The sequence below is a fragment of the Lepus europaeus genome, chromosome 18, assembly GCF_033115175.1.
Source record: "Lepus europaeus isolate LE1 chromosome 18, mLepTim1.pri, whole genome shotgun sequence".
NCBI classification, from domain to species: Eukaryota; Metazoa; Chordata; class Mammalia; order Lagomorpha; family Leporidae; genus Lepus; species Lepus europaeus.
The window spans coordinates 26797599-26818589 of record NC_084844.1 but is presented as its reverse complement, the minus strand read 5'-3'; the positions used below and the strand labels follow the sequence as shown (position 1 = coordinate 26818589).

Sequence of the window (20991 nt, the reverse complement as noted above, 5' to 3'; positions counted from 1 at the left end):
TTTATTTCATCCTTCATTCATTGAGAATAAGTCCTGGAGAGAAAATTGTGAAGCTACCAGACAGGTTCCATGAAACAGTGAAGCTGCATTAAAACATTCCACATCTGAGTGAATGTCTCACCTTGACCTTGAGTGACTTTCCAAGCACATCACTTCCATATTTTAACAGGACTGGAAGCACACTCATCTGTTTGTTGTTAACAGTAAATGCAAACAGCTTCAGGATGTGCTTTAGAATCTCAGCGTATCTATCTTAACACATTGAAAAAATAAAAACCATCTGTTTGAATGGAACATGTTTGACCTTGAAGCCTGGTAATTCTCATTCATTTAGCCATCTGATCATCCTTTAACAAGATGTTGTTTTGATCAACCTTTTATTGTGGGTACTGCACCTTTAATGAAACTTGGTTTTGTTTTCTTTTGAATGTGTTTATCTTGGTAGTAGTATTGTTAAAATGTCTCTCATGATGGTTCGATTTGAAGGATTACTGTTATATGTTTGATACTGTCTGTAAAAGCATCTTAATTAAGTAACATCTTAAAGGAAGATCTTCATGGACTTGTTTGCATTACCTGTCAGCAGTCTTCCTAGCATCTTTTTTGCTGTTATACACGTGAAGTATTCGCTTTTCTGTCTTTGGGGTTATTAAGTTTATCATTACCATTACCCAAACATTTAACCATGTAAAATAAGTTATCTCAAGAGACTGTTGTTTAAGTTAGTAAGTTAAATGTATAAGAGGCCACTTTTTTTAAAAAAGATTTATAGTATTTATGTGAAAGGCAGAGTTACAAAGAGAGGGAAAGACAGAGAGATCTTCCATCTTCTGGTTCAGATGGCCATAAAGGCTGAGGACGGGGCCATGCCAAAACCAGGAGCCAAGTGCTTCATCTGGATTTCCCACATGGATACAGGGGCCCAAACACTGGACCACCTTCCACTGCTTTTCCCAGGCCTAATAGCAGGGAGCTGGATCAGACATGGAGCAGCCGGGACTTAAACCCAGCACCCATATGGGATGGCATTGCAGGAGGCAGCTTTACCTACTGTGCCACAATGCCAGCCACAAAAAGTACCATTTTTTAAAACTAGTCTTTTTAAAAGTAGAATTAGGACAGGAAATATTTCTCTCTAGCTACACACTATTTGATTTTAGAAGTTGTAGCCATTTTAATACTGTTCATTGTGGTAGCACTGTTACTGTCTGATGGAAAACTTAAATAACTTACTACCCTGCTACCTTGGAAGTACTCTTGAGTTCTCTAATTCCCTTCATAAATTATATTTCTCAGTATGAGCAGTTCCCAATTTATCTTCTATGTACAGTGGTCCTCCCTCATCTGCAAGGGTATAGTCCAGGACCCCCAGTTGATGCTTGAAACCAGAGTTAGTTCCAACCCTATTTATTACATACTGTGATTTTTTTCCCTATGCATACATACTTGTAAAGTTTAATTTATAAACTAGACACAGTAAGGGATTATCAGCTAATACTAGGAGGAAAACAAGCATAAGAATATGCTGTAATAAAATTGCCAGCATCAATACTCTCGTGACCATTACTGACAGTAAAATAATGGTTACTTGAACACAAACACTGCAACACTGTGACAGTAAGAACCTAGGTGGCTTATAGACAAGTAGCATATAGAGTTACCGATACTCTGGACAAAGGGATGAGTCATGTCTCAGGCAAGATAGAATGAGGAGGATTCATTATGCAACTCAGAATGGCAGGCAATGTAAAATTTATGAATTATCGACTTCTGGAATGTTCCATGTAGTCTTTTTAGATGACAGCTGACTGCAGAAAGTGATAGGTGATAAGGGGGGACTGCGGTATATACAACCGCTCATTCCATTTGTTAGGTAGGGGATATCTGGTAGGCAGAAGCAAAACACATTTACCTCTGTTTTGGAACCAGTTGCCTGCAGGAGCAGGAACTCATTGAAAAACATGGAGAACATGAGATGGTGAACTGTGTGGTAGATGGGGATCTCAGACTGCCCAAGTACAGGCTTGTAACAGCTGCCAGGTCCCACTGATCATACCTTTGAAGGATGCTAAATATTGCCAAATCTACTTTTTGGATTTTTAAAGATTTTATTTATTTGAGAGGTAGAGTTACAAACAGAGAGAGGTAGAGACAGAGAGAAAGGTCTTCATCCATCGTTCACTCCCCAAATGGCCGTAGTGGCTGGAGCTGAGCTGATCCGAAGCCAAGAGCCAGAGTCTTTATCCAGGCTCCCCATGTGGGTGCAGGGGCCCAAGCACTCGGGCCATCTTCCACTTCTTTCCCAGGCCACAAGCAGAGAACTGGATCAGAAGAGGAACAGCAGGGTCATGGATTGGCACTCATATGGGATTCTGGCAGCAAAGCCTGCCCCTGCTTTTCAGATTTTTATGTGAAACCTTTTTCTTTTTAAAAAACAAATAATTTATTTGAAAGGCAGAGAGACAGATCTCTGCCTTGGTTCACTCTTCAAATGCTCACAACATCCAGAGTTGGGCCAGGCTAAAGACGGGAGCTACAAACCTAGTCTGGGTCTGCCAGCTACTTAAGCCCTGCTTCCCAGGGTGCCCATTAAGTGGGAAACTAGATTGGAAACAGCCCAGACACTCAGATGTGGGTTGCAGCTTAACTCATTCAGTGAACTTCGAAAAGAACCATGGTACCAAGGCAAGAGGTAGACAGAGGATTTTGTGGCCTCTGATATAGCAGATCTGTGTATGTGTCTCTGGGGAGGATGATAAGCATTGTTCACGTAGGACCTAGGTTCTGGTATATGTAATAGATCACCTCACCTGTTTTTGAAAGTTTACCAACTTTGGGTAAACGTCTCTTAAAAAAAAAAAAAGATTGGAGCCAGTGCTGAGGCACAGAGTGTTAAAGCCCCAATCTGCAGCACCAGCATCCCATGTAAGCGCTGGTTTGATTCCCGGCTGCTCCGCTTCTGATCCAGCTCTCTGCTACGGCCTGGGAAAGCAGTGGAAAATGGCCCAGGTCTCCCTGCACCCATATGGAAGACCCAGAAGAAGCTCCTGAGGGGCCAGTGCTGTGGTGCAGTGGGTTAAAGCCCCAGCCTGCAGTGCTGGCATCCCATATGGGCGCTGGTTCGAATCCCGGCTACTTCACTTCTGATCCAGCTCTTTGCTATGAACTGGGAAAGCAATGGAGGATGGCCCAAGTCCTTGGGCCCCTGCACCCATGTGAGAGACCCAGGAGAAGCTCCTGGCTTCAGATCAGCTCACCTCTGGCCATTGTAGTCTTCTGGGGATTGAACCAGCGGATGGAAGACTCACTCTCTGGCTCTGCCTCTCTCTCTTTCAAATAAATAAAATAAATCTTTAAAAAAAAAAAAAAAGCAGCTGCTGGCTCCTGGATTCAGACTGGCACAGCTCTAGCCATTGCAGCCATCTGGGGAGTGAACCAGCAGATGGAAGACCTTTTCTCTCTCTATGACTCTCCCTTTAAAGGCAGAATTAGAGAGAGAGAGATCTTCCATCTACTGGTTCATTTCCCAAATTGGCAACAATGGCCCGTGCTGGGCCAGGCATAGCCAGAGGTCCAGAGCTTCATCTGGATCTCCCACGAACATACAGGGGCCCAAGCACTTGCACTATCTGCTGTTGTCCCAGGCACATTAGCAGGGAGCTACATCAGAAGTGGAGCAGCTGGGACTCAAACCAGCAGCAATATGGGATGTCAGCACTGCAGGTGGTGGTTTAACCTGTTAAGCCACAGTGCCTGCCCCTAAACAATAACTTCTTAAGAAACCTGCTACATCTCTAAGATTTCAATATTTAGTGAAACTGACTTCTAATATCTAGAGATCATTTCCATTAGAAAAATAGGAAAGTAATTTCTGAAGAAGGGAGAATAGGCTTCAGAAAAAGGATATAGGGAAATCTGTTAGTACTGTGTTGTGTTGGATAGTAACAAAAGCTTATACAAGGAGATAAGAAAATCTCGGCAGGCGCTGCGGCTCAGTAGACTAATCCTCCGCCTGCGGTGCTGGCACCCTGGGTTCTAGTCCCGGTTGGGGCGCCGGAGTCTGTCCCAGTCGTTCCTCTTCCTGTCCAGCTCTCTGCTGTGGCCCGGGAGTGCAGTGGAGGATGGCCCAAGTCCTTGGGCCCTGCACCCACATGGGAGGTCAAGAGAAGCACCTGGCTCCTGGCTTCGAATCAGCGCGATGTGCTGGTCACAGTGGCCATTGGGGGGTGAACCAACGGAAAAAAGGAAGACCTTTCTCTCTGTCTGTCTCTCTCTCACTGTGCACTCTGCCTGTCAAAAAAAAAAAAAAAAAAAAATCTCAGAGTTAAATCTGATATAAAATGTTTGCCTACAAATAGTTTTGGGTCCAACAAAATGAAATTATCTGTTCGTCCTTGCCCATGCATTAGAAAGAACATTCCTGTCACTAAGAATTCTGAGCAGTGTGACCTCAGTGGCTACCCACAAATGTAAACCCCATTTCAAATAATGGAAACTAGAGTGGGAATTGTGGCACAGGGAAGCCAACGCTTGGAATGCCCATGTTACATATTGGAGTCCCTGGGATCAAGTCCCATCTCCACTTCTGACCCAGCTTCCTGCTAATGTTCTTGGGAGGCAGCAGGTGATGGTGGAGTACTTTCTTCTGTCCTCTGTCTCACTCTGCCTTTCTTTTTTTTTTTTTTTTTTTTTTTTTTTTTTTTTTTTTTTTTTTGACAGGCAGAGTGGATAGTGAGAGAGACAGAGAGAAAGGTCTTCCTTTTGCCGTTGGTTCACTCTCCAATGGCCGCTGCGGCTGGCGCATCTCGCTGATCCGAAGCCAGGAGCCAGGTGCTTCTCCTGGTCTCCCATGCGGGTGCAGGGCCCAAGCACTTGGGCCATCCTCCACTGCCTTCCCAGGCCATAGCAGAGAGCTGGCCTGGAAGAGGGGCAACCGGGACTAGAACCTGGTGTGCCGGCGCCGCAAGGCGGAGGATTAGCCTGTTAAGCCACGGCGCCGGCCTCACTCTGCCTTTTAAATAAATAAAGGAAATAAGGAAAACTAAAAATCATTTCCCCTAGAAACAAAGACCCTCCGGGGGCACATTGTGGCATAGCAGGTAAAGCTGTCACCAGCAATGCCAGCATCCTATATTGATGCAGTTTGTGTCCTGGCTGTTCCACTTCCAATCCAGCTCCTAACTAACAGTCTGGGAAAAGCAGTGGAAGATGACCCAGATGAAGCTCCTGGTTCCTGGCCCCAGTCTGGCCGAACCCTGGCTATCGTGGCCATCTGCGGAGTAAACCAGCAGATGGAAGGTCGGTCTCTCTCTCTTGCTCTGTAACTATGACTTTCAAAATAAACATTTTTCTTAAAAAAGGTGAGAGACCTATTAGAACATGAGACCTATCATAAATCGAGGACTGCCTTTACTGTTGGTTTGTTTTCATTAAAAATTCATAGGGGTGGCCAGCGCCGTGGCTCAGTAGGCTAATCCTACGCCTTGCAGCGCCAGCACACTGGGTTCTAGTCCCGGTCAGGGCACCAGATTCTGTCCCGGTTGCCCCTCTTCCAGGACAGCTCTCTGCTGTGGCCCGGGAGTGCAGTGGAGGATGTCCCAAGTGCTTGGGCCTTGCAACCCATGGGAGACCAGGAGAATCACCTGGCTCCTGGCTTTGGATCAGCGCGATGCGCCGGCCGCAGCAGCCATTGGAGGGTGAACCAACGGCAAAAGGAAGACCTTTCTCTCTGTCTCGCTCTCTCTCACTGTCCACTCTACCTGTCAAAAATAAATTAAAAAAAAAATTCATAGGGGCCTGGCGCTGTAGTGTAGCGGGTAAAGTCTCCGCCTGCAGTGCCAGCATCCTATATGGGCACTGGTTGGAGTCCTGGCTGCTCCACTTCTGATGCAGCTCTCTGCTGTGGCCCACGTCCTTGGGCCCCTGCACCCATGTGGGAGACCTGGAGGAAGCTCCTGGCTTCTGGCTTTGGATTGGCCCAGCTCCTGCCGTTGTGGCTAACTGGAGAGTACAACAGCGGATGGAATCTCTCTCCCTCTCTCTCTCTCTCTCTCTCTCTGGCTCTCCTCTCTGTGGAACTCTGACTTTCAAATCTTTAAAAAAAAAAATTCAGGCCAGCGCTGTGGCTTAACAGGTAATCCTCCGCCTTGCGGCACTGGCACACCGAGTTCTAGTCCCGGTTTGGGCGCCGGATTCTGTCCCGGTTGCCCCTCTTCCAGGCCAGCTCTCTGCTGTGGCCCGGGAGTGCAGTGGAGGATGGCCCAAGTGCTTGGGCCCTGCACGCCATGGGAGACCAGGAGAAGCACCTGGCTCCTGCCATCGGATCAGCGCAGTGCGCTGGCCGCAGCGCGCTACCACGGCGGCCATTGGAGGGTGAACCAACGGCAAAGGAAGACCTTTCTCTCTGTCTCCCTCTCTCTCACTATCCACTCTGCCTGTCAAAAATAAATAAATAAATAAAAATTTAAAAAAAATTCATAGGTAAGAACTGAGGCAGTCAGTGTTAGCGGATTTGCATTAGTGATCGTCACATTGCTAGTATCAATAAATGTTTTATTTTAACTAAAATGTTAGTCATTAATTATATTATTCATTAAATGTTATACTTCAGGGGCTGGCGCTGTAGTGTAGTAGGTTGAGCCTCCACCTGCAGCACCGGCATCCCATGTGGGTGCCGGTTCATGTCCCATCTGCTCCTCTTGCAATCCAACTCTCTGTTAATGTGCCTGGGAAAGCGGGGGAGGATGGCCCAAGTGCTTGGGCCCTGCACCCACATGGGAGACCCAGAAGAAGCTCCTGGTTTCCAGATTGTCTCAGCAGTGGCAGTTGCAGCAATTTGGGGGAGTGAACCAGCAGGTGGATGACCTTTCCCTATCTCTTCCTCTCTGTCTGTAACTCTGCCTCTCAAATAAATAAGTCTTTAAAAAAAAAAAAAATGCTGTGTTTCAGAACCATGCAAGAAACACATCACTGTTTGCATAGACATTGACATAAAAGCGAATACTTGAAAGAAAAATTTTAATTTTTGCAGTCAACTTAGTGGGTATTATTCCCTTGAGCACATTCCATTGAAGATTTTCATTGTACCGTGTCCCATATTCAGTGTTCCTTGTTTTCAGAATTTCTTGATTGCTAATAGACTTTGAAAATTAAAATTAATTTAATGCTCATACTCTAGGAATTTATTTTCAAGAGTCACTGCAGAAATGAAGAAGTCTTACTAACTGTAAAGCTGATGGGACATGAAAATTGAAAGCAGTCTGAACATCCCAGAAGTGCTTTAACATCTCCTGTTTTCTTCTCTTTCGTGCAGTGACTACATTGCAGCTAAAGGAGGAGTTGCTAGATGGAGAAGATTATCATTTCCTTCAAGGAGCCTCTGATCAGGAAAGCAATGGCTCTGCCAACTTCTACATCAAACAAGAGCCGTGACGTGGCTCAGAAACTGAGGGTGGGAGGGGAAGAGTTTTACACAGGACTGATTTGTAATCAATCCAGCTGTACAGCGGGACTATTCTACTGGGACATTTTGCTAAATATAGAAAATTTCAGTTCCAGATTTTTCAGGTGGGCGGGGAAACTATTTTAGTCGGGGAGGGAAATTTTTCAATTTATAAAGATGGACACTTTTTGTGTTGTATTTGAAGCTTTTGAAAGAATTTTGTAATATTTTCCAAGTTTGGATTTATGTGCATTGTTAACAAGAACTGAAATTCTAACTTTTTTGGTAAGATTAAAGTTTAGGTAGCAGGATTGAAGGAAATGATTTAAGAAGGATATTGTTGTAAATGCAAATGAACTGTCATTACAAATGAACCTTTTTGGTACCTGTTGGGAGATTTTGGGATGTTAGAAGTTAGGCCAGTCACATCTCCAGTTTCCTTTGCTGCAGAAATATGCAACTGACCCCTTCACAGAGGGTTCATCACCACACAGATCACGGAAGCGGTAATTCTGCTTGTTGCCGTTTTATTGCAGCCCATTTTAAATGTTTGTACAGAAATGTTTTTCATTCTGTGAAATTTATTTGGAGTTCTGAATGAAACTGGAAGAACTCTGGATACTTTTATATGTTCTCTTTTATGTAAAAAAAAAAAAAGACAAAAAAAAAAAACTAAAATTATCCTAACACTAGAGTGTTAAACTGGAATGGTTGACAAGATATACCGGATCTCAGTCTACAAATTGAGGGGTTGGGGAAATGCAATATTGTCGTAAGTTCATTTTATTTTCCTTATTGAAAAATACCCCACAAGCGGGATTCTGATCAGTTCTCTGCCATTTCCCTCCATCTGTGAGATAACAACTTAGTATAACCACACCCCGAAACGGATGTTCTGTGTTACCAGAAGAACCAAAGTAAAAGTAATTCAAAGTCAGAATAAGTTGAGATTTCAAAATCATTCCAGCTCCACTGTTAACTATCCTGGATTCGTTAGAGAATAATCTGAAAGAGAATCTAAGTTTCATAAAATTCCATATATAATATGAGTTGTCTTTAATTGTATTCAGAACTTATTTTAACAGTAACTTACTTGGACCATTTTGAACATTCCCTATTTTTAAATTCATATGGCTTCCTTTAAACAAAAGGATACAAGGGTAAATTGGTGAAAGGTTTGCTCTCTGCGTTTTCTAACTTCTGCCGAGTTGTGACTGAATGAGAGAGCTCTAGCGTTTACCAGTGAGGTTCATAAACTAAACTCTCAGGAATTAATGCATCTGTTCTACAAGTGCTTCTGGGTCTTAGCCTGGCCTCTTCAGAGTAGTAATATTGACCATCTCCTCTGGAATACAGCTGGGGCTGGTTAGAAATTAATCAAAATGATTAACCTCTGCAGCCCTTCAGCCTATGGAATGCTTTAAAACAATGTTAATGGAAAGCCCCAGGAGACCGTTTTAGGTAAGATTTTTGTTTCAAATTTTAAAATGCATAGAACGTTAAAAACCAGCAATTTATTTTCTAAAATATTGCTCTACTTTTGGGAATAATAGCATTGGTAATACGCACAGGTTTACCTCATTCTATGCAAGAGGGGTTAATAACATAAGGTTTTGTAGTAGCTACTGGAAGTAAAATGTGTTACTTTATAGTGTAAGAATGTGTGGAATCACATGTCACCATTTCTTAATATGACTCTTTGGGGGGCGTAAGTGTAGATCAATCAGCACAGGTTGAGTCTCATGTGTCAAATATATGTGAATTCAGCTGTTAACTTCCTGGATGTTTATCTTAAACAACATTGCTGAGAGGGACCTACTGTAAATGTGATATGCTCACACTTGCTCAATCTTTCCATCTTTCCACAAACTCAAAGCCAACAAGAGTTCCAGAGTGTGGCTTACAGTAGTCTTTGCTCTCAGACTTAGTGAATCAAGCCCAGGATTCTGATTCCATGATACGGGTGCAAGAAACCTGTTGGGTCGTGTACTCTACTAGTACCTTGGGATTAGGGCCTCTTTGGGACTGAATTAACCAGGAGGGTTATGATTTAGAGCCAGTCAAGCCTGGTAATTCTGTGAAATGCTCACTTGTAGCCCGGTTATAGAAGCTTCCAATTCTGCAGTAAAACCAGGCTGCTTGAGTGTTAAAGTTTTCCACCTATTCATGAAGTGTTCTTTTCTTGATCCATGACCAACAGCTAGAGGTTGGTAAGGACTTGTATGGTCTCAAACAATCTGTAGCCCTCTTCATCGTGCAGACTCTTAACTCCTGCTGCTACTGAACAGAAACTAAGTTCACGCAGAGGAGATTCTGTCTTAGCCACAACTCCAGCTGTACAACTCACAGCCCCGCTCTCTCTTACAGCTCAAAATGTACTGCTGACCTGGGGTTTCTTTGTGTTTCTTGTTTCTGTTTTTGTTTGCTGTTAGAATGATTTGGGGACTCTTGGTAGTTTAAACCTTAAACCTTTTTCTTGCTGTGTATGAGGAAAGCTAAAGCTGTTATCAACTTCTTATTCTACGGATACTAACACGGGTTTTCAGTGTTTGTTTGTTTTTATTATTATTAATTTTGCGTGATGTGAATACCCTCTCCCATCAATATTTGTATTATGGTGCTATATATTTGGTAATGATCCTTTAATATTGGGAAGGGATTTTAAAAATACTGTGATTAAACTGGGTTTCTTCCTTTGATTTTCATATTTTAAATAAAGCCACAGTCATTTATACACAAGAAAAGCATCTGTCCCTGGGCAACTCTTTTGAGGACAGAGGTCAAAGTAAACTGCGTAAGGTTTTTACATCATTTCTGTATGTATTTGATATATAGATCAATATCTGTATAAATTTAATCTTTTATTTTCTGGTAACTTGTGATCATTGAGAGAGTGTTTGAAACTTTCTCAATAAATGTATATATAATGGCGTGAAAAATTCCTTCCGGGAAATTTATGTTTTCTTTCATTTTTACCAAATTGCAAATTTTCAGCATGGATGTGAAAAGCATTAAAATTATAACTTTGTGTACAAGATGAAAATAATTCACTAAATTTGCCCTTTTTTACACAAAATAAAATGTTAAAGTTAAGCGGCATTTGAGCAGTTTTTTAATATGTGTGGGAGGGTGGGTGGTATTCAAAATGTTGGAGTTCTTCTGTAAGCAGAGGCCCCAGTGAAAGTTCCATCGGTTCCTTCCTCGGGGAACCGATAACCTAAACCGATAGAGTGAAGCAAGCACATTAACGCTGAGGAAGAATTTACTGCTGGCTGAGAAGGGCAGAGAATATCAGTAGACAGATGGATAAGGTTGCACTGAAGCTGTGTGTTTTGGCAGGGAGTTGCGGGGTAGAGATAAAAATTGCAGAAGAAGTACATATGGGGGCCGGCGCTGTGAGGTAGTGAGTAAAGGCGCCGCCTGCAGTGCTGCCAGCATCCCATATGGGTACCAGTTCTAGTCCTAGCTTCCTATCGTGCTCTCTGTTGTGGCCTGGGAAAACAGTGGAAGATAGCCCAAATACTTGGGCCCCAGAACCTGCATGGGAGACCTGGAAGAAGCTCTTGGCTCCTGGCTGCAGATCAGCACAGCTCTGACCATTGCAGCCATTTGGGGAGTGGTTCGAAGATCTCTCTCTGCCTCTGCCTCTCTGTGACTCTGCCTTTCAAATAAATAAATACATTTAAAAAATACATATGGAGTATTTATGGGGAAATAAATCACCTTAGCTAGAACATCATGTTTGGAGGAATTGCCATCTCTTGTAGAAGACTTTATTATCTACAGTTGTGTCTCAGTGTATTAGAGGATTGCATCCAGGCTCCTGTTCTTTCCCTACTTGGATACCAAAATCCATGAATGCCATTAATATATAACCCATGTACATCATCTCGTATGCTTTAAGTCATCTTTGGACTACTTACAAGGCCTAATACTGTGTAAATAGTTGCTGCCCTGTGTTCTTCAGGAATGACAAAGTGTGTATACATTCAGTACAGATAGAATTTTTTTGGCCAAATACTTTTGAGCCTCACTTGGTTGACTCAAGGAAGGCAGGGATATGGAGAGCTGCCAGCTGCAGACCAGGCTCTCGGGAGCTGAACGCGGTATCCAGCTGTCTTGCTGTTTTTGTTAAGAGGGAGAGCCAAGAAGCCCTCTTACCAGCAACCGGCTCCGGCAAATGCAAAAGCAGTTTATAGAGAAGTTTATCAATTGGGAAAGGATAGGTTATGAAAGTAATGAGGTGGAGTGAGTTTCTTCAGTAGTTAATTTCACACTCTAGAAAAAATGCAACATTCCAAGTAAAGCAAAACTAAATTCTGCCCTGCTTGCCCTGCTTTCGGCTTTAAATGGTTCTAAACAGTTGCCCCAGGAAGCTGCAATCCCCGGCTGGTTATTTGGTATCTCTTGGGTTTTGATTCATACTTTCTGTAACAATTACATGCCTCCTGGGAAACGTTTTCCTGGTATGCACTAAGCCCGGAATTGAAGAGTAGCAAGTGCTTCCCAAAACTGGTGACCACTGTTGGCCCCCCAGCCAACATTCAGACTTTGTCTTAGAGGCTAGGTAGGACAACCGATTTTGGCCTGTTAGAATTCCAAGCCATGGCCAGAGCCGTGGTTTAACAGGCTAATCCTCCGCCTTGCGGTGCTAGCACATTGGGTTCTAGTCCCGGTTGCCCCTCTTCCAGGCCAGCTCTCTGCTATGGCCCGGGAAGGCAGTGGAGGATGGCCCAAGTCCTTGGGCCCTGCACCCGCATGGGAGACCAGGAGAAGCGCCTGGCTCCTGGCTTCGGATCAGCGTGATGCGCTGGCCACAGCGGCCATTGGAGGGTGAACCAACAGCAAAAAGGAAGACCTTTCTCTCTGTCTCTCTCTATCCACTCTGCCTGTCAAAAAATTCCAAGCCACACAAGCAGATCAAAATAGGGCTTACCTACAAAAACAATGTAAAGGAAATGCACTTCAGATAATGTGCTTTATATTTTACTGAAAACGTGGGAGGTTCTGAATGTTGTTACTTTTACTCACACACACAGCTGGTACAGAATTAGGGTTCTCAGTCCAACCTTACTCCAGAAACAAAACTATTTGCTTTCTATTCTTTTATTATTTTCTGCCTGTGGATGGGGTACAGGGTGACCTTTTAATGCATGTGTATAGTATGGAATGATCAGTGGAGTTGGGGTATCACCATAGACACTTGTGTTGGTAACAATCGAAATCCTCTGCTATTCTAGAATTTTCAATTGCTTTTTGTAAACCATAGTTATCCTGTGTGCTGTAGGATGTAGGATGTTAGAAGTTGCTTACCCTATGCAGTTGCACCCCCAGAGGAAGTACTTTTAACCTCACCATTCCTTTTTGGAGTTTTTTTTTTTTTTTTTTTAAAGGTCTTCCTTTTTGCCGCTGGTTCACCCTCCAATGGCTGCTGCAGCCAGCGCATTGTGCTGATCCGAAGCCAGGAGCCAGGTGCCTCTCCTGGTCTCCCATGCGGGTGCAGGGCCCAAGCACTTGGGCCATCCTGCACTGCCTTCCCGGGCCATAGCAGAGAGCTGGCCTGGAAGAGGGGCAACCGGGATAGAATCCGGCACCCCGACCGGGACTAGAACCCGGTGTGCCGGCGCTGCAAGGCAGAGGATTAGCCTGTTAAGCCACGCCGCCGACCAAGAGTTTGTTTTTTGGTTTTTTTTTTTAATATTTATTTAAAAGCGTGATAGAAATCTTCCATCTGCTGGTTTACACCACAGATAATTGCAACGGCCAGGTGGAAGCCAGGACCTTCATCTGGGTCTCCCCCGTGGGTGGCAGCAGCCCAAACACTTGGGCCATCTCCACTGCTTTTTCCAGGCACATAAGCAGGAAGCTCGATTGGAAGTAGAGCAGCCAGGACATGAACTGGCCCCCATTTGGGATCTGGTGTCACAGGTGGTAGCTTTACCTGTTGAGCCACAATACCAGCCCCAACCTCACCATTCCTAACATCCAAAACCTTCCTTTCAACTCTTTCCCCACTCCAAAGTTATTACTTACCCTCCAAACTCAGGACTTCTGGTATCACTTAAAAAAATGTTTATGCGGGGGCATTGAGGCACAGTGGCCACAAACATGGACCTCGAAGCCAGCTGCCTGAGGTGGAGCCTGGGACCTTCACTTGATGGGCAACTTGGCTCAGTTTCCTCTGGTGTAAGGACAGGAGTGGCGACCTCCCAACAGTTGTGGAGATTCCAGCCGTGTCCCTAAGGCAGAATAAATGTGTGCTTTCTGGTGCCATGAATCAAAGCACCTCTCCCAGCTTGCAGACCTGTGACCACGCAGCAGGTGGAAATGCAGGCCTCCAAGCCCTCTCCCAGAAGCTGTCATTTTCACCCAGCTCTGCTGCTTAACTGTGATCAAAGTGTACAGCAGACAGAAACATGGGAACTAAACTGAAAAATGATTTTGAAAATGTTAAATTTCTCATCAATTGTTGACTTGAAACTAGCGTCCTGATGGTTTGTGTACAAAGCTATTAATTTATGTCATCCCAGTGGAAAGCAACCCTTTCTCTACTCCAAGTCATATGAGCACTTGATTCCAGATAGGAGAATGTTGCCCTCCACCAGGGAAATCAGCAGACACCAGAGAGAGAGGTGTCCTCTACTCACATCAGTCCCACATCACATCCCAGTAGTCTGTCCCACCAGATGCTGGTCACAAGCTCCACGTCATGACTCCTGCACCCATCAGGACTCCATTCATCTGCTACAGCAGCTCCACAGAACTCTTACCATTTATTGTTTCTTTTAAGAAGGGACATGATCCAGACCAGAGAGAGGTATAGACAACATGTGTGCCTTCTCCAGGAATGCCACCGTCCAGACACATTGGCAGTAGGGAAGCTCCCCACAACCTGCCCAGTAGCATTACATAGGCCTGATGGATGACATCACTAGCCATCAATCATCGCCCAACCTTCAGCCCCATCCCCTACAAGAGCAGTTCCAACCCTCTAATCACAAGTTGGTTCCCTTGACAACCAGACATCACACACTCACCCACCCCCTGCCCACTTGGAAGCTCTCCAGGACCACCCCCCTCTTCCCTGGCCATCAGTGTCCACTAGCAGCAGCTTTTTGCTAATGCACACCCTGGGAAGCAGCAGGCGATGGCTCTGGTTATTTTTTATTATATTGTGTTATTGTATTTAATGAATCTATATGCCCAAAAAACATTAGGTCATACATATATGTGTGTGTGTACTATATGTATGACGTATAGCTTTCCACCAGTTTATAGTCACTGTTAGCTTTTTAAGCAAACTACAAATGACAGTGCTACAGATTTGTCTAGGCACCACGGGTGCTTATCTGGCTTCACTTTACAGCAAAATTAACCTCTAATACAGGGAATATGATTCTCATAACCACTCACTGCTTCTACCCCAGGAAACAGGCATGACTAAATATCCCAGGGAACAAAGAAAAATGGGGCAGGGGGGTAAGGAGGTGGCATTGTGGCATGGGGGGGTAAAGCCACTGTCTAGGACATTGGCATCCCATATAGGCATCACTTTTCCTCCTGGTCTCCCATGCGGGTGCAAGGCCCAAGTACTTTGGGCCATCCTCCACTGCCTTCCTGGGCCACAGCGAGAGCTGGACTGGAAGAGCAGCAACCGGGACAGAATCCCGCACCCCAACCAGGACTAGAACCTGTGCCGCAGGTGGAGGATTAGCTTAGTGAGCCACGGCGCCGGCCATAGGCATCACTTTTGAATCTTGGCTGCTCCACTTCTGATCCAGCTCCCTGGGAAAAGCATCAAAAAATGGCCCAAATACTTTGGCCCCTGCCACCACATGGGAGACCTGAATAAGCTCCTGATTCTGGCCTGATCTGGCCCAGCCCTGGCTGTTGGAGCCTTTGAGGGTGGGGGGATGACCCAGCAGATGAAGACCTCCCTCTCTCCTTAACTCTTTCAAATAATTCATTTTTCAGAACAGTAAAACATGGGCAAAGGCTTGCAGAGGTATTTGTGATTCAGTAATCCTTGTTGGCTCACTCAGTTGGGATGTCTGTTATTTCCTGCTCAGTTTCCATAGGTCCACAGGCAGTGCCATGCTTTTCATCGGCCCGGCTACTCCCTCAGAGCATCATGAAATGTATGCAGATTCTGAGCGGAATCAGGCCATTGTCCCAGAGCCAGCAGGGCTGACTAGCTGACATAATGCCACCAGCATCGGGGAACCAAGTCACTTCACTCAGTTCCCTATGAAATAAGCACATACACTGTGCCCAGTTCCCAAAGGCTTTATTGGTAAACAGGCTTCCGAGTCTGCCACGCGGGGCTGCGTCAGGAGCTCCTCCAGCTGCCTGGCCGCCTCTCACTCATAGACCCAGTCGTGAGCACAAGACTTGTAGTCGACCAGTTCTTCAGGCTGGAACCACAGGCTTATTTCTTTTTCAGCACTTTTCACTGAGTCGCTGCCGTGAATGATGTTCCTGAAAATGAGAACAGTCGCCGGTCACCGCGGGTTCAAGTGCCAAGGTTTGTTCAGCGGGCCCGCCAATCACAGCTGCCCAAAGGAGTTCCTCCTCAAAGCGGCTACAGCACTACAAAGGTGCCTGGGCACAAGGATCCCTTCGCTCACTGCCAGCCCATCAAGATGGCCAAGGGCGCCAAACATCCCTTGTCAATTTCTTTTTTTTTTTTTTTAATTTATTTTTTTTTGACAGGCAGAGTGGACAGTAGAGGGAGACAGAGAGAAAGGTCTTCCTTTTTGCCGTTGGTTCACCCTCCAATGGCTGCCGCGGTAGGCACGCTGCGGCCGGCGCACCGCGCTGATCCGATGGCAGGAGCCAGGTGCTTCTCCTGGTCTCCCATGCGGGTGCAGGGCCCCAAGGACTTGGGCCATCCTCCACTGCCTTCCCGGGGCCACAGCAGAGAGCTGGCCTGGAAGAGGGGCAACCGGGACAGAATCTGGCGCCCCAACCGGGACTAGAACCCAGTATGCCGGCGCCGCAAGGCGGAGGATTAGCCTGTTAAGCCACGGTGCCGGCCTATCCCTTGTCAATTTCTGGAAAAAATACAGAAATAGGCAAAGCTACTGCAGACCAAAACCCTAACTGCCCATGCCGCAGGCCTTATCAAGGCCCCTCCCTGCTGCGGTTTGTTCTCACGAGGGTTTGCAAAGCCCAACCGAGTCTCCTAACCACGGAGAGGTTTTTTGTGCAGACCTTATCTAGATGAGGGAGCCCAAAGGTTCAATGACAGAGGCAAGGCTGGAAACAGGCCCTGCCACGTTGTGCTTCCTGCTGCCCCACACGGGAGCCGCCACATGCAGCCAGCTCCCTGGAGCTGCTTCAAGTTCCAGAAACTCAGAAGTGGGTATTTATGAACGCTTTTATCCACGAGTTCACTACCACCTAATGTTCTTCGAAAACTGGGATATGCCCAAAAGGGTTGCTTCAGGTTCCAGGTGGTGGTGAAGTCATCAGTACTTGCCCAGGACTCACCTGCCAACCTGGATGCAGAAGTCCCCGCGGATGGTGCCCGGCTTGGAGTCCGCAGGGTTGGTCTCCCCGAGCATCACTCGGCCTGTCTTCACCACGTTCAGCCCCTCCCAGACCTTGCCAGCAAAGAAAAGGGACTTGAACTGTGGCATCAGATCTGCCACCCAGAATCATTAGGGACAGTCATTAACCCCTGCCTAAGAGCAAACACCAATGAGACCAGTCGATGACATTACTGGCTCACCCCAGTAGACAGTAAAGGCCTACAGAAACATTCCATTATCGCCAGGTGACAGTCTATCCAACGTGTGGACTTCCCTATCCAGCTGAGACAAATAGTAAGACCGAAGAATTCTTAAGCAGACACAACCCCGAGAACACTAAAGAAGGAGTAGAGCAAAGTGAGGAGACTGGAACAGGATCTGTGGAAAGCGCATCCCAGGCAACTGTAAGAGCAAGGGATGGCGAGGATGGCTGTGACGGGGGACGGCACTGCGGGGTAAGCAGGCGGAAGCAGTCCTCCCCAGCGAACAGGAAGCAGTCCACCTCCCCAGCAGTGGCGGTGCCCCTCTACGTGGGAAGGCCTCTGCGGCACTACATCTTCCAGAAGCAAGCGTTTCATTTCTATCTGAGGGAACTTCCGCTTCATGGATCACAGACGTAGTTTAAAATTGTTCCACGTGGTTTCAAAATCTAGGAAACACCCAGGTCTCAAACACTGGGAACAAAAGAAATGCAACACTTTTTTGTAAGCACCGAGACACTGTTTACCCCCAGAGAATCCTGCCTCAAGGCGTCCTTTCTTCCTAAGCTCTACGTCCATTGCCTCCCTCCTGCCAAGCTCCTGGTGCCTCCAGCAGGCTCCATTTGTGAAAAGAACTGAAGAGTAGGTGGGGGAATGGCTGAGAAAGGTCTGCCGAGGAGTGAGCCCTTCCCCTTGCTTCGCTCACGCGCCCAGCGCTCACCATGGCCACGACCGGCCCCGAGTTCATGTACTTCACCAGCCCCGGGAAGAACGGGCGGTCTTTCAGGTCGATGTAGTGCTGCTTCAGGTGCTCCTCGGAGGCCTGCAGTGAGGAGGCAGCGTTAGGAAACAGGGCCGGCGCCATCCCATCCTGAGGCCACCGAGGTACCCCAGGTGGGATACCTGCAGGCATATCCAAGTGCCTGCATCCCCACTCCTCACCTGACTCCACTTTCCCACCAGGCACCCTGGGAAGCAGCACTGATGACTCAAATGGTTGGGTCCCCGCCACCCACATGGGAGACGCAGAGGGCTCCTGGTATGCATTACTTAAAACTCCTATCCAAACCATGACACCCATGCCAGTTTTGCAGAAAGATTATTCTGCCCACAAAGACACCCTCATGACGTCAATGACATTAGGGATCTTCTAACCCTAAGGAGGTGAAGCAGGTGGTGATAAGAATTGTGTCCTCATTCCCTGCCGGGGGCTCCTCCAAGGTACCTTTTCCAGCCCTGAGTCCTCACCCCAATAAAAACAAAGAATTCTGTCCTCAATGAAGCCAAAGGCTGAAGACGCGAGCTTTGGGCTAAATCAAAGAACAAGAGGACCAACTGCCTTGCACGCCTGTCCTGCAGGTGGCAGAGGAGCCATCAAGGCCATGTGGCTTTCTGCCCCGGAATTACCCAGCCGCCAAGCAGCAAGCACTCCTCTTAATGGAACTTGCTATCCCTCCCCTCTTTATCTGTAGCCATGTGGGTCAGTGTGAACAAGTTCTGTTTTTTCTCCCCTCAATGTTCACTATAAAATACTCTTGGAGGAGGCAGGGCTGCTGTTGTGCCACAGCAGATAACCCACCACATCCCCTATGGGAGTGCCTGGTTCCAGCCCCAGTTACTCCACGCTTCCCATTCAACTCCCTGCTAATGCACCTGGGAAACAGCAGAAGATGGCCCAAGTGCTTGGGTCCTTGCAAGACCTGGAAGAAGCTCCTGGCTCCAGGCTTTGGCCTGGCCCAGCCCTAGCTGTTGTGGCCATTGAGAAGTGAATCAGAGAATGAAGGATCTCTCTCTCTCTGTGTCACTTTGACTTTCTTAGATCAGAGCGCTTGAGTCCTGCTGCTCCACTTCCGATCCAGTTCCCTGCTAATGCACCTAGGAAAGCAGCAGAGGGTGGCCCAAGGGCTTGGGCCCCTGTACCCACATGGGAGACCCACATGTGGTTCCAGGCGCCTGGCTTTGGTGTGGCCCAGCCTCAGCTGTTGCAGCCATTTGGGGAGTGAACCAGTGGATAAAAGATTCTCTCTCCCTCTCTCTCTCAGTAACTTGCCTTTCAAATAAATAAAATAAATCTTGGGGGTGTGTGTGTGTGTGTGTGGAATCTCTCCTGTTTCCTCCTCTTTAAAAGGAACCAGCAGCCCAAGCCCCTTCCTGGGCCCCCCCAGCAGCGGCACTGGTTACTAAGTGGGGTTTCCTCCATGCAGATGAGAAAAGTTGGAGAACACCAACGACCGCACGGATGCCACCGAGCCCTGACCATGGGACCGGGCAGGCAAAGGGTCCACACACCACCACAAGAGCCTCAGCTCTGACCTCTTTCAGAAGTGAGTGGCGGGCAGGCATTTGGCAAGGTGGTTAAAACACAATTGGGACATGGAATCCCACATCAGATGGAGTCCTCGCTCAACTGCTTCTGACCCAGCTCCCTGCCAATGTGTCTCGGAAGGCAGTGGAAGAGGGCCCAGGTACTCCACCCAGGGCCACACATGGGAGACCAGGATGGAGCTCCTGGCTTCGGAATGCCAAGGCCATCAGAGGAGTGAGCCAGAGGATGGAACACCTCTTTTCCTCTGTGTTTCTCCCTCTATCTATCTCTCTTTCAAATAAATGCTTAAAAGATATATACAATTTAGACTTAACAATGATTTGAGGATCTAATTAGGAAGTGCTGGCTGCAGCGGCTCTGCACGTGACAGAGGCCGAGTCACCCGCCTCTGGCCTCTTCACGTTGCTCCTTTATACACCTGGGACACCTGGCAGCATCCTCACCCACTGGTTAGGATCTCCTGCCCAGGCTGGGGGCTTCGGAGCCGTCCGGCCAACTTAATCTGGAAAACACAGAGCGACCCCATTCCTGGAACCTCAACGCGCTTGCCAGCACCACAAGGCCGCCATTCTGGATCGACGCGGCCAGACAAGGAGGTCCGGCCCGGCCTTGCGTCCCTCCCTGCTGCTCCGGGCTGCCCCCTGGCGACCGGCGGAGGCCCGCGGTCGGGAAGCGAGGCCGGCCCGGGCCAGGGAGTCACGTTACCTCGGCTCAACCTTCCCAAGGGCGTCGGTCCTCCCCGGCCCCGGGAAGGGCTGGCGGGGCGCAGCCGCCCTGGGGAGGGGCGTGGGCCAAAGGGATTCTCGCAAGGGCGAGGTCAGCCACGGGGGACTCTGGCTGGAAAGGGGACGCGGATAAACCGCTCCCGGGACGAGAAAACCCCCGCGACCGGGCTCCCGTGGGGCGAGGGCACGTTACCCGAAGGAACTTCATGGCCACCAGGCGGAATCCCTTCTGCTCAAAGCGCTTGATGATTTCTCCCACCAGGCCGCGCTGCACGCCGTCCGGCTTGATGGCGATGAAGGTGCGCTCCAGGTGGGCCATGGTCCTGCGGGGGCGAGACAGGCGGTCAGGCCAGGCGCCCGCGCCAAAACAGCTCCCCTCCCACCGGGTCCGGCTCGGGGTCCGAGCTTGGGTCCCGGCCGTGGAGGCCACGTGGGCGCCCGCCCGGCCATGGCCTCAGCCCGCGCGGCCCCAGGCAGGCAGGCTCCAGTCCCTCCGCCTGGGGGACACGTGGCTTTCCGGGCGCTTCCGCCTCAACCCGGCCCTGCGCGCTGGCCTGCGCCGGCTAGGGGTGCCGGCAGATCGGGATCCGCCAGACGCGGTGCAAGCAGGGTTGGGGCCGAGGGTCGCAGCGGATATCGCCCCCCCCCCCCAACTCACCCCAGGCTTACCGGGAAGCTGGCGGAGCCGGGCGGCGGCTGCACTGCGGAAGCTGAGACTGGAAGCGACCACCGGACCCGGTAGCCGCCCGCGGAGGAGGGGCGTGGG

The 20991-nt window shown here is 48.0% G+C and overlaps 2 protein-coding genes across 10 annotated transcripts in view; one reads left to right on the top strand and one right to left on the bottom strand.

Annotated features, from left to right (window-relative positions):
• MBTD1 (mbt domain containing 1) overlaps positions 1-10534 on the top strand; it is a 76211-nt gene extending 65677 nt beyond the window's left edge. For all 9 annotated transcript variants that reach the window (XM_062175587.1, XM_062175591.1, XM_062175589.1 and 6 more), the window contains one exon: positions 7313-10534. In XM_062175587.1, the coding sequence (XP_062031571.1) occupies positions 7313-7431 (119 nt within the window). In that variant the 3' untranslated portion in view covers positions 7432-10534. The remainder of the gene's footprint in view (positions 1-7312) is intronic.
• A 5177-nt stretch (positions 10535-15711) lies between these two features.
• LOC133776655 (nucleoside diphosphate kinase B) lies at positions 15712-20991 on the bottom strand. Its single transcript, XM_062215793.1, has 5 exons — positions 20895-20991; positions 20419-20548; positions 17896-17997; positions 16934-17046; positions 15712-15919 (listed from the first exon to the last, which is right to left on the bottom strand). Exons 2-5 carry the CDS (start codon positions 20542-20544, stop codon positions 15802-15804), a joined length of 459 nt encoding a protein of 152 aa, XP_062071777.1. The 5' UTR covers positions 20545-20548; positions 20895-20991; the 3' UTR covers positions 15712-15801.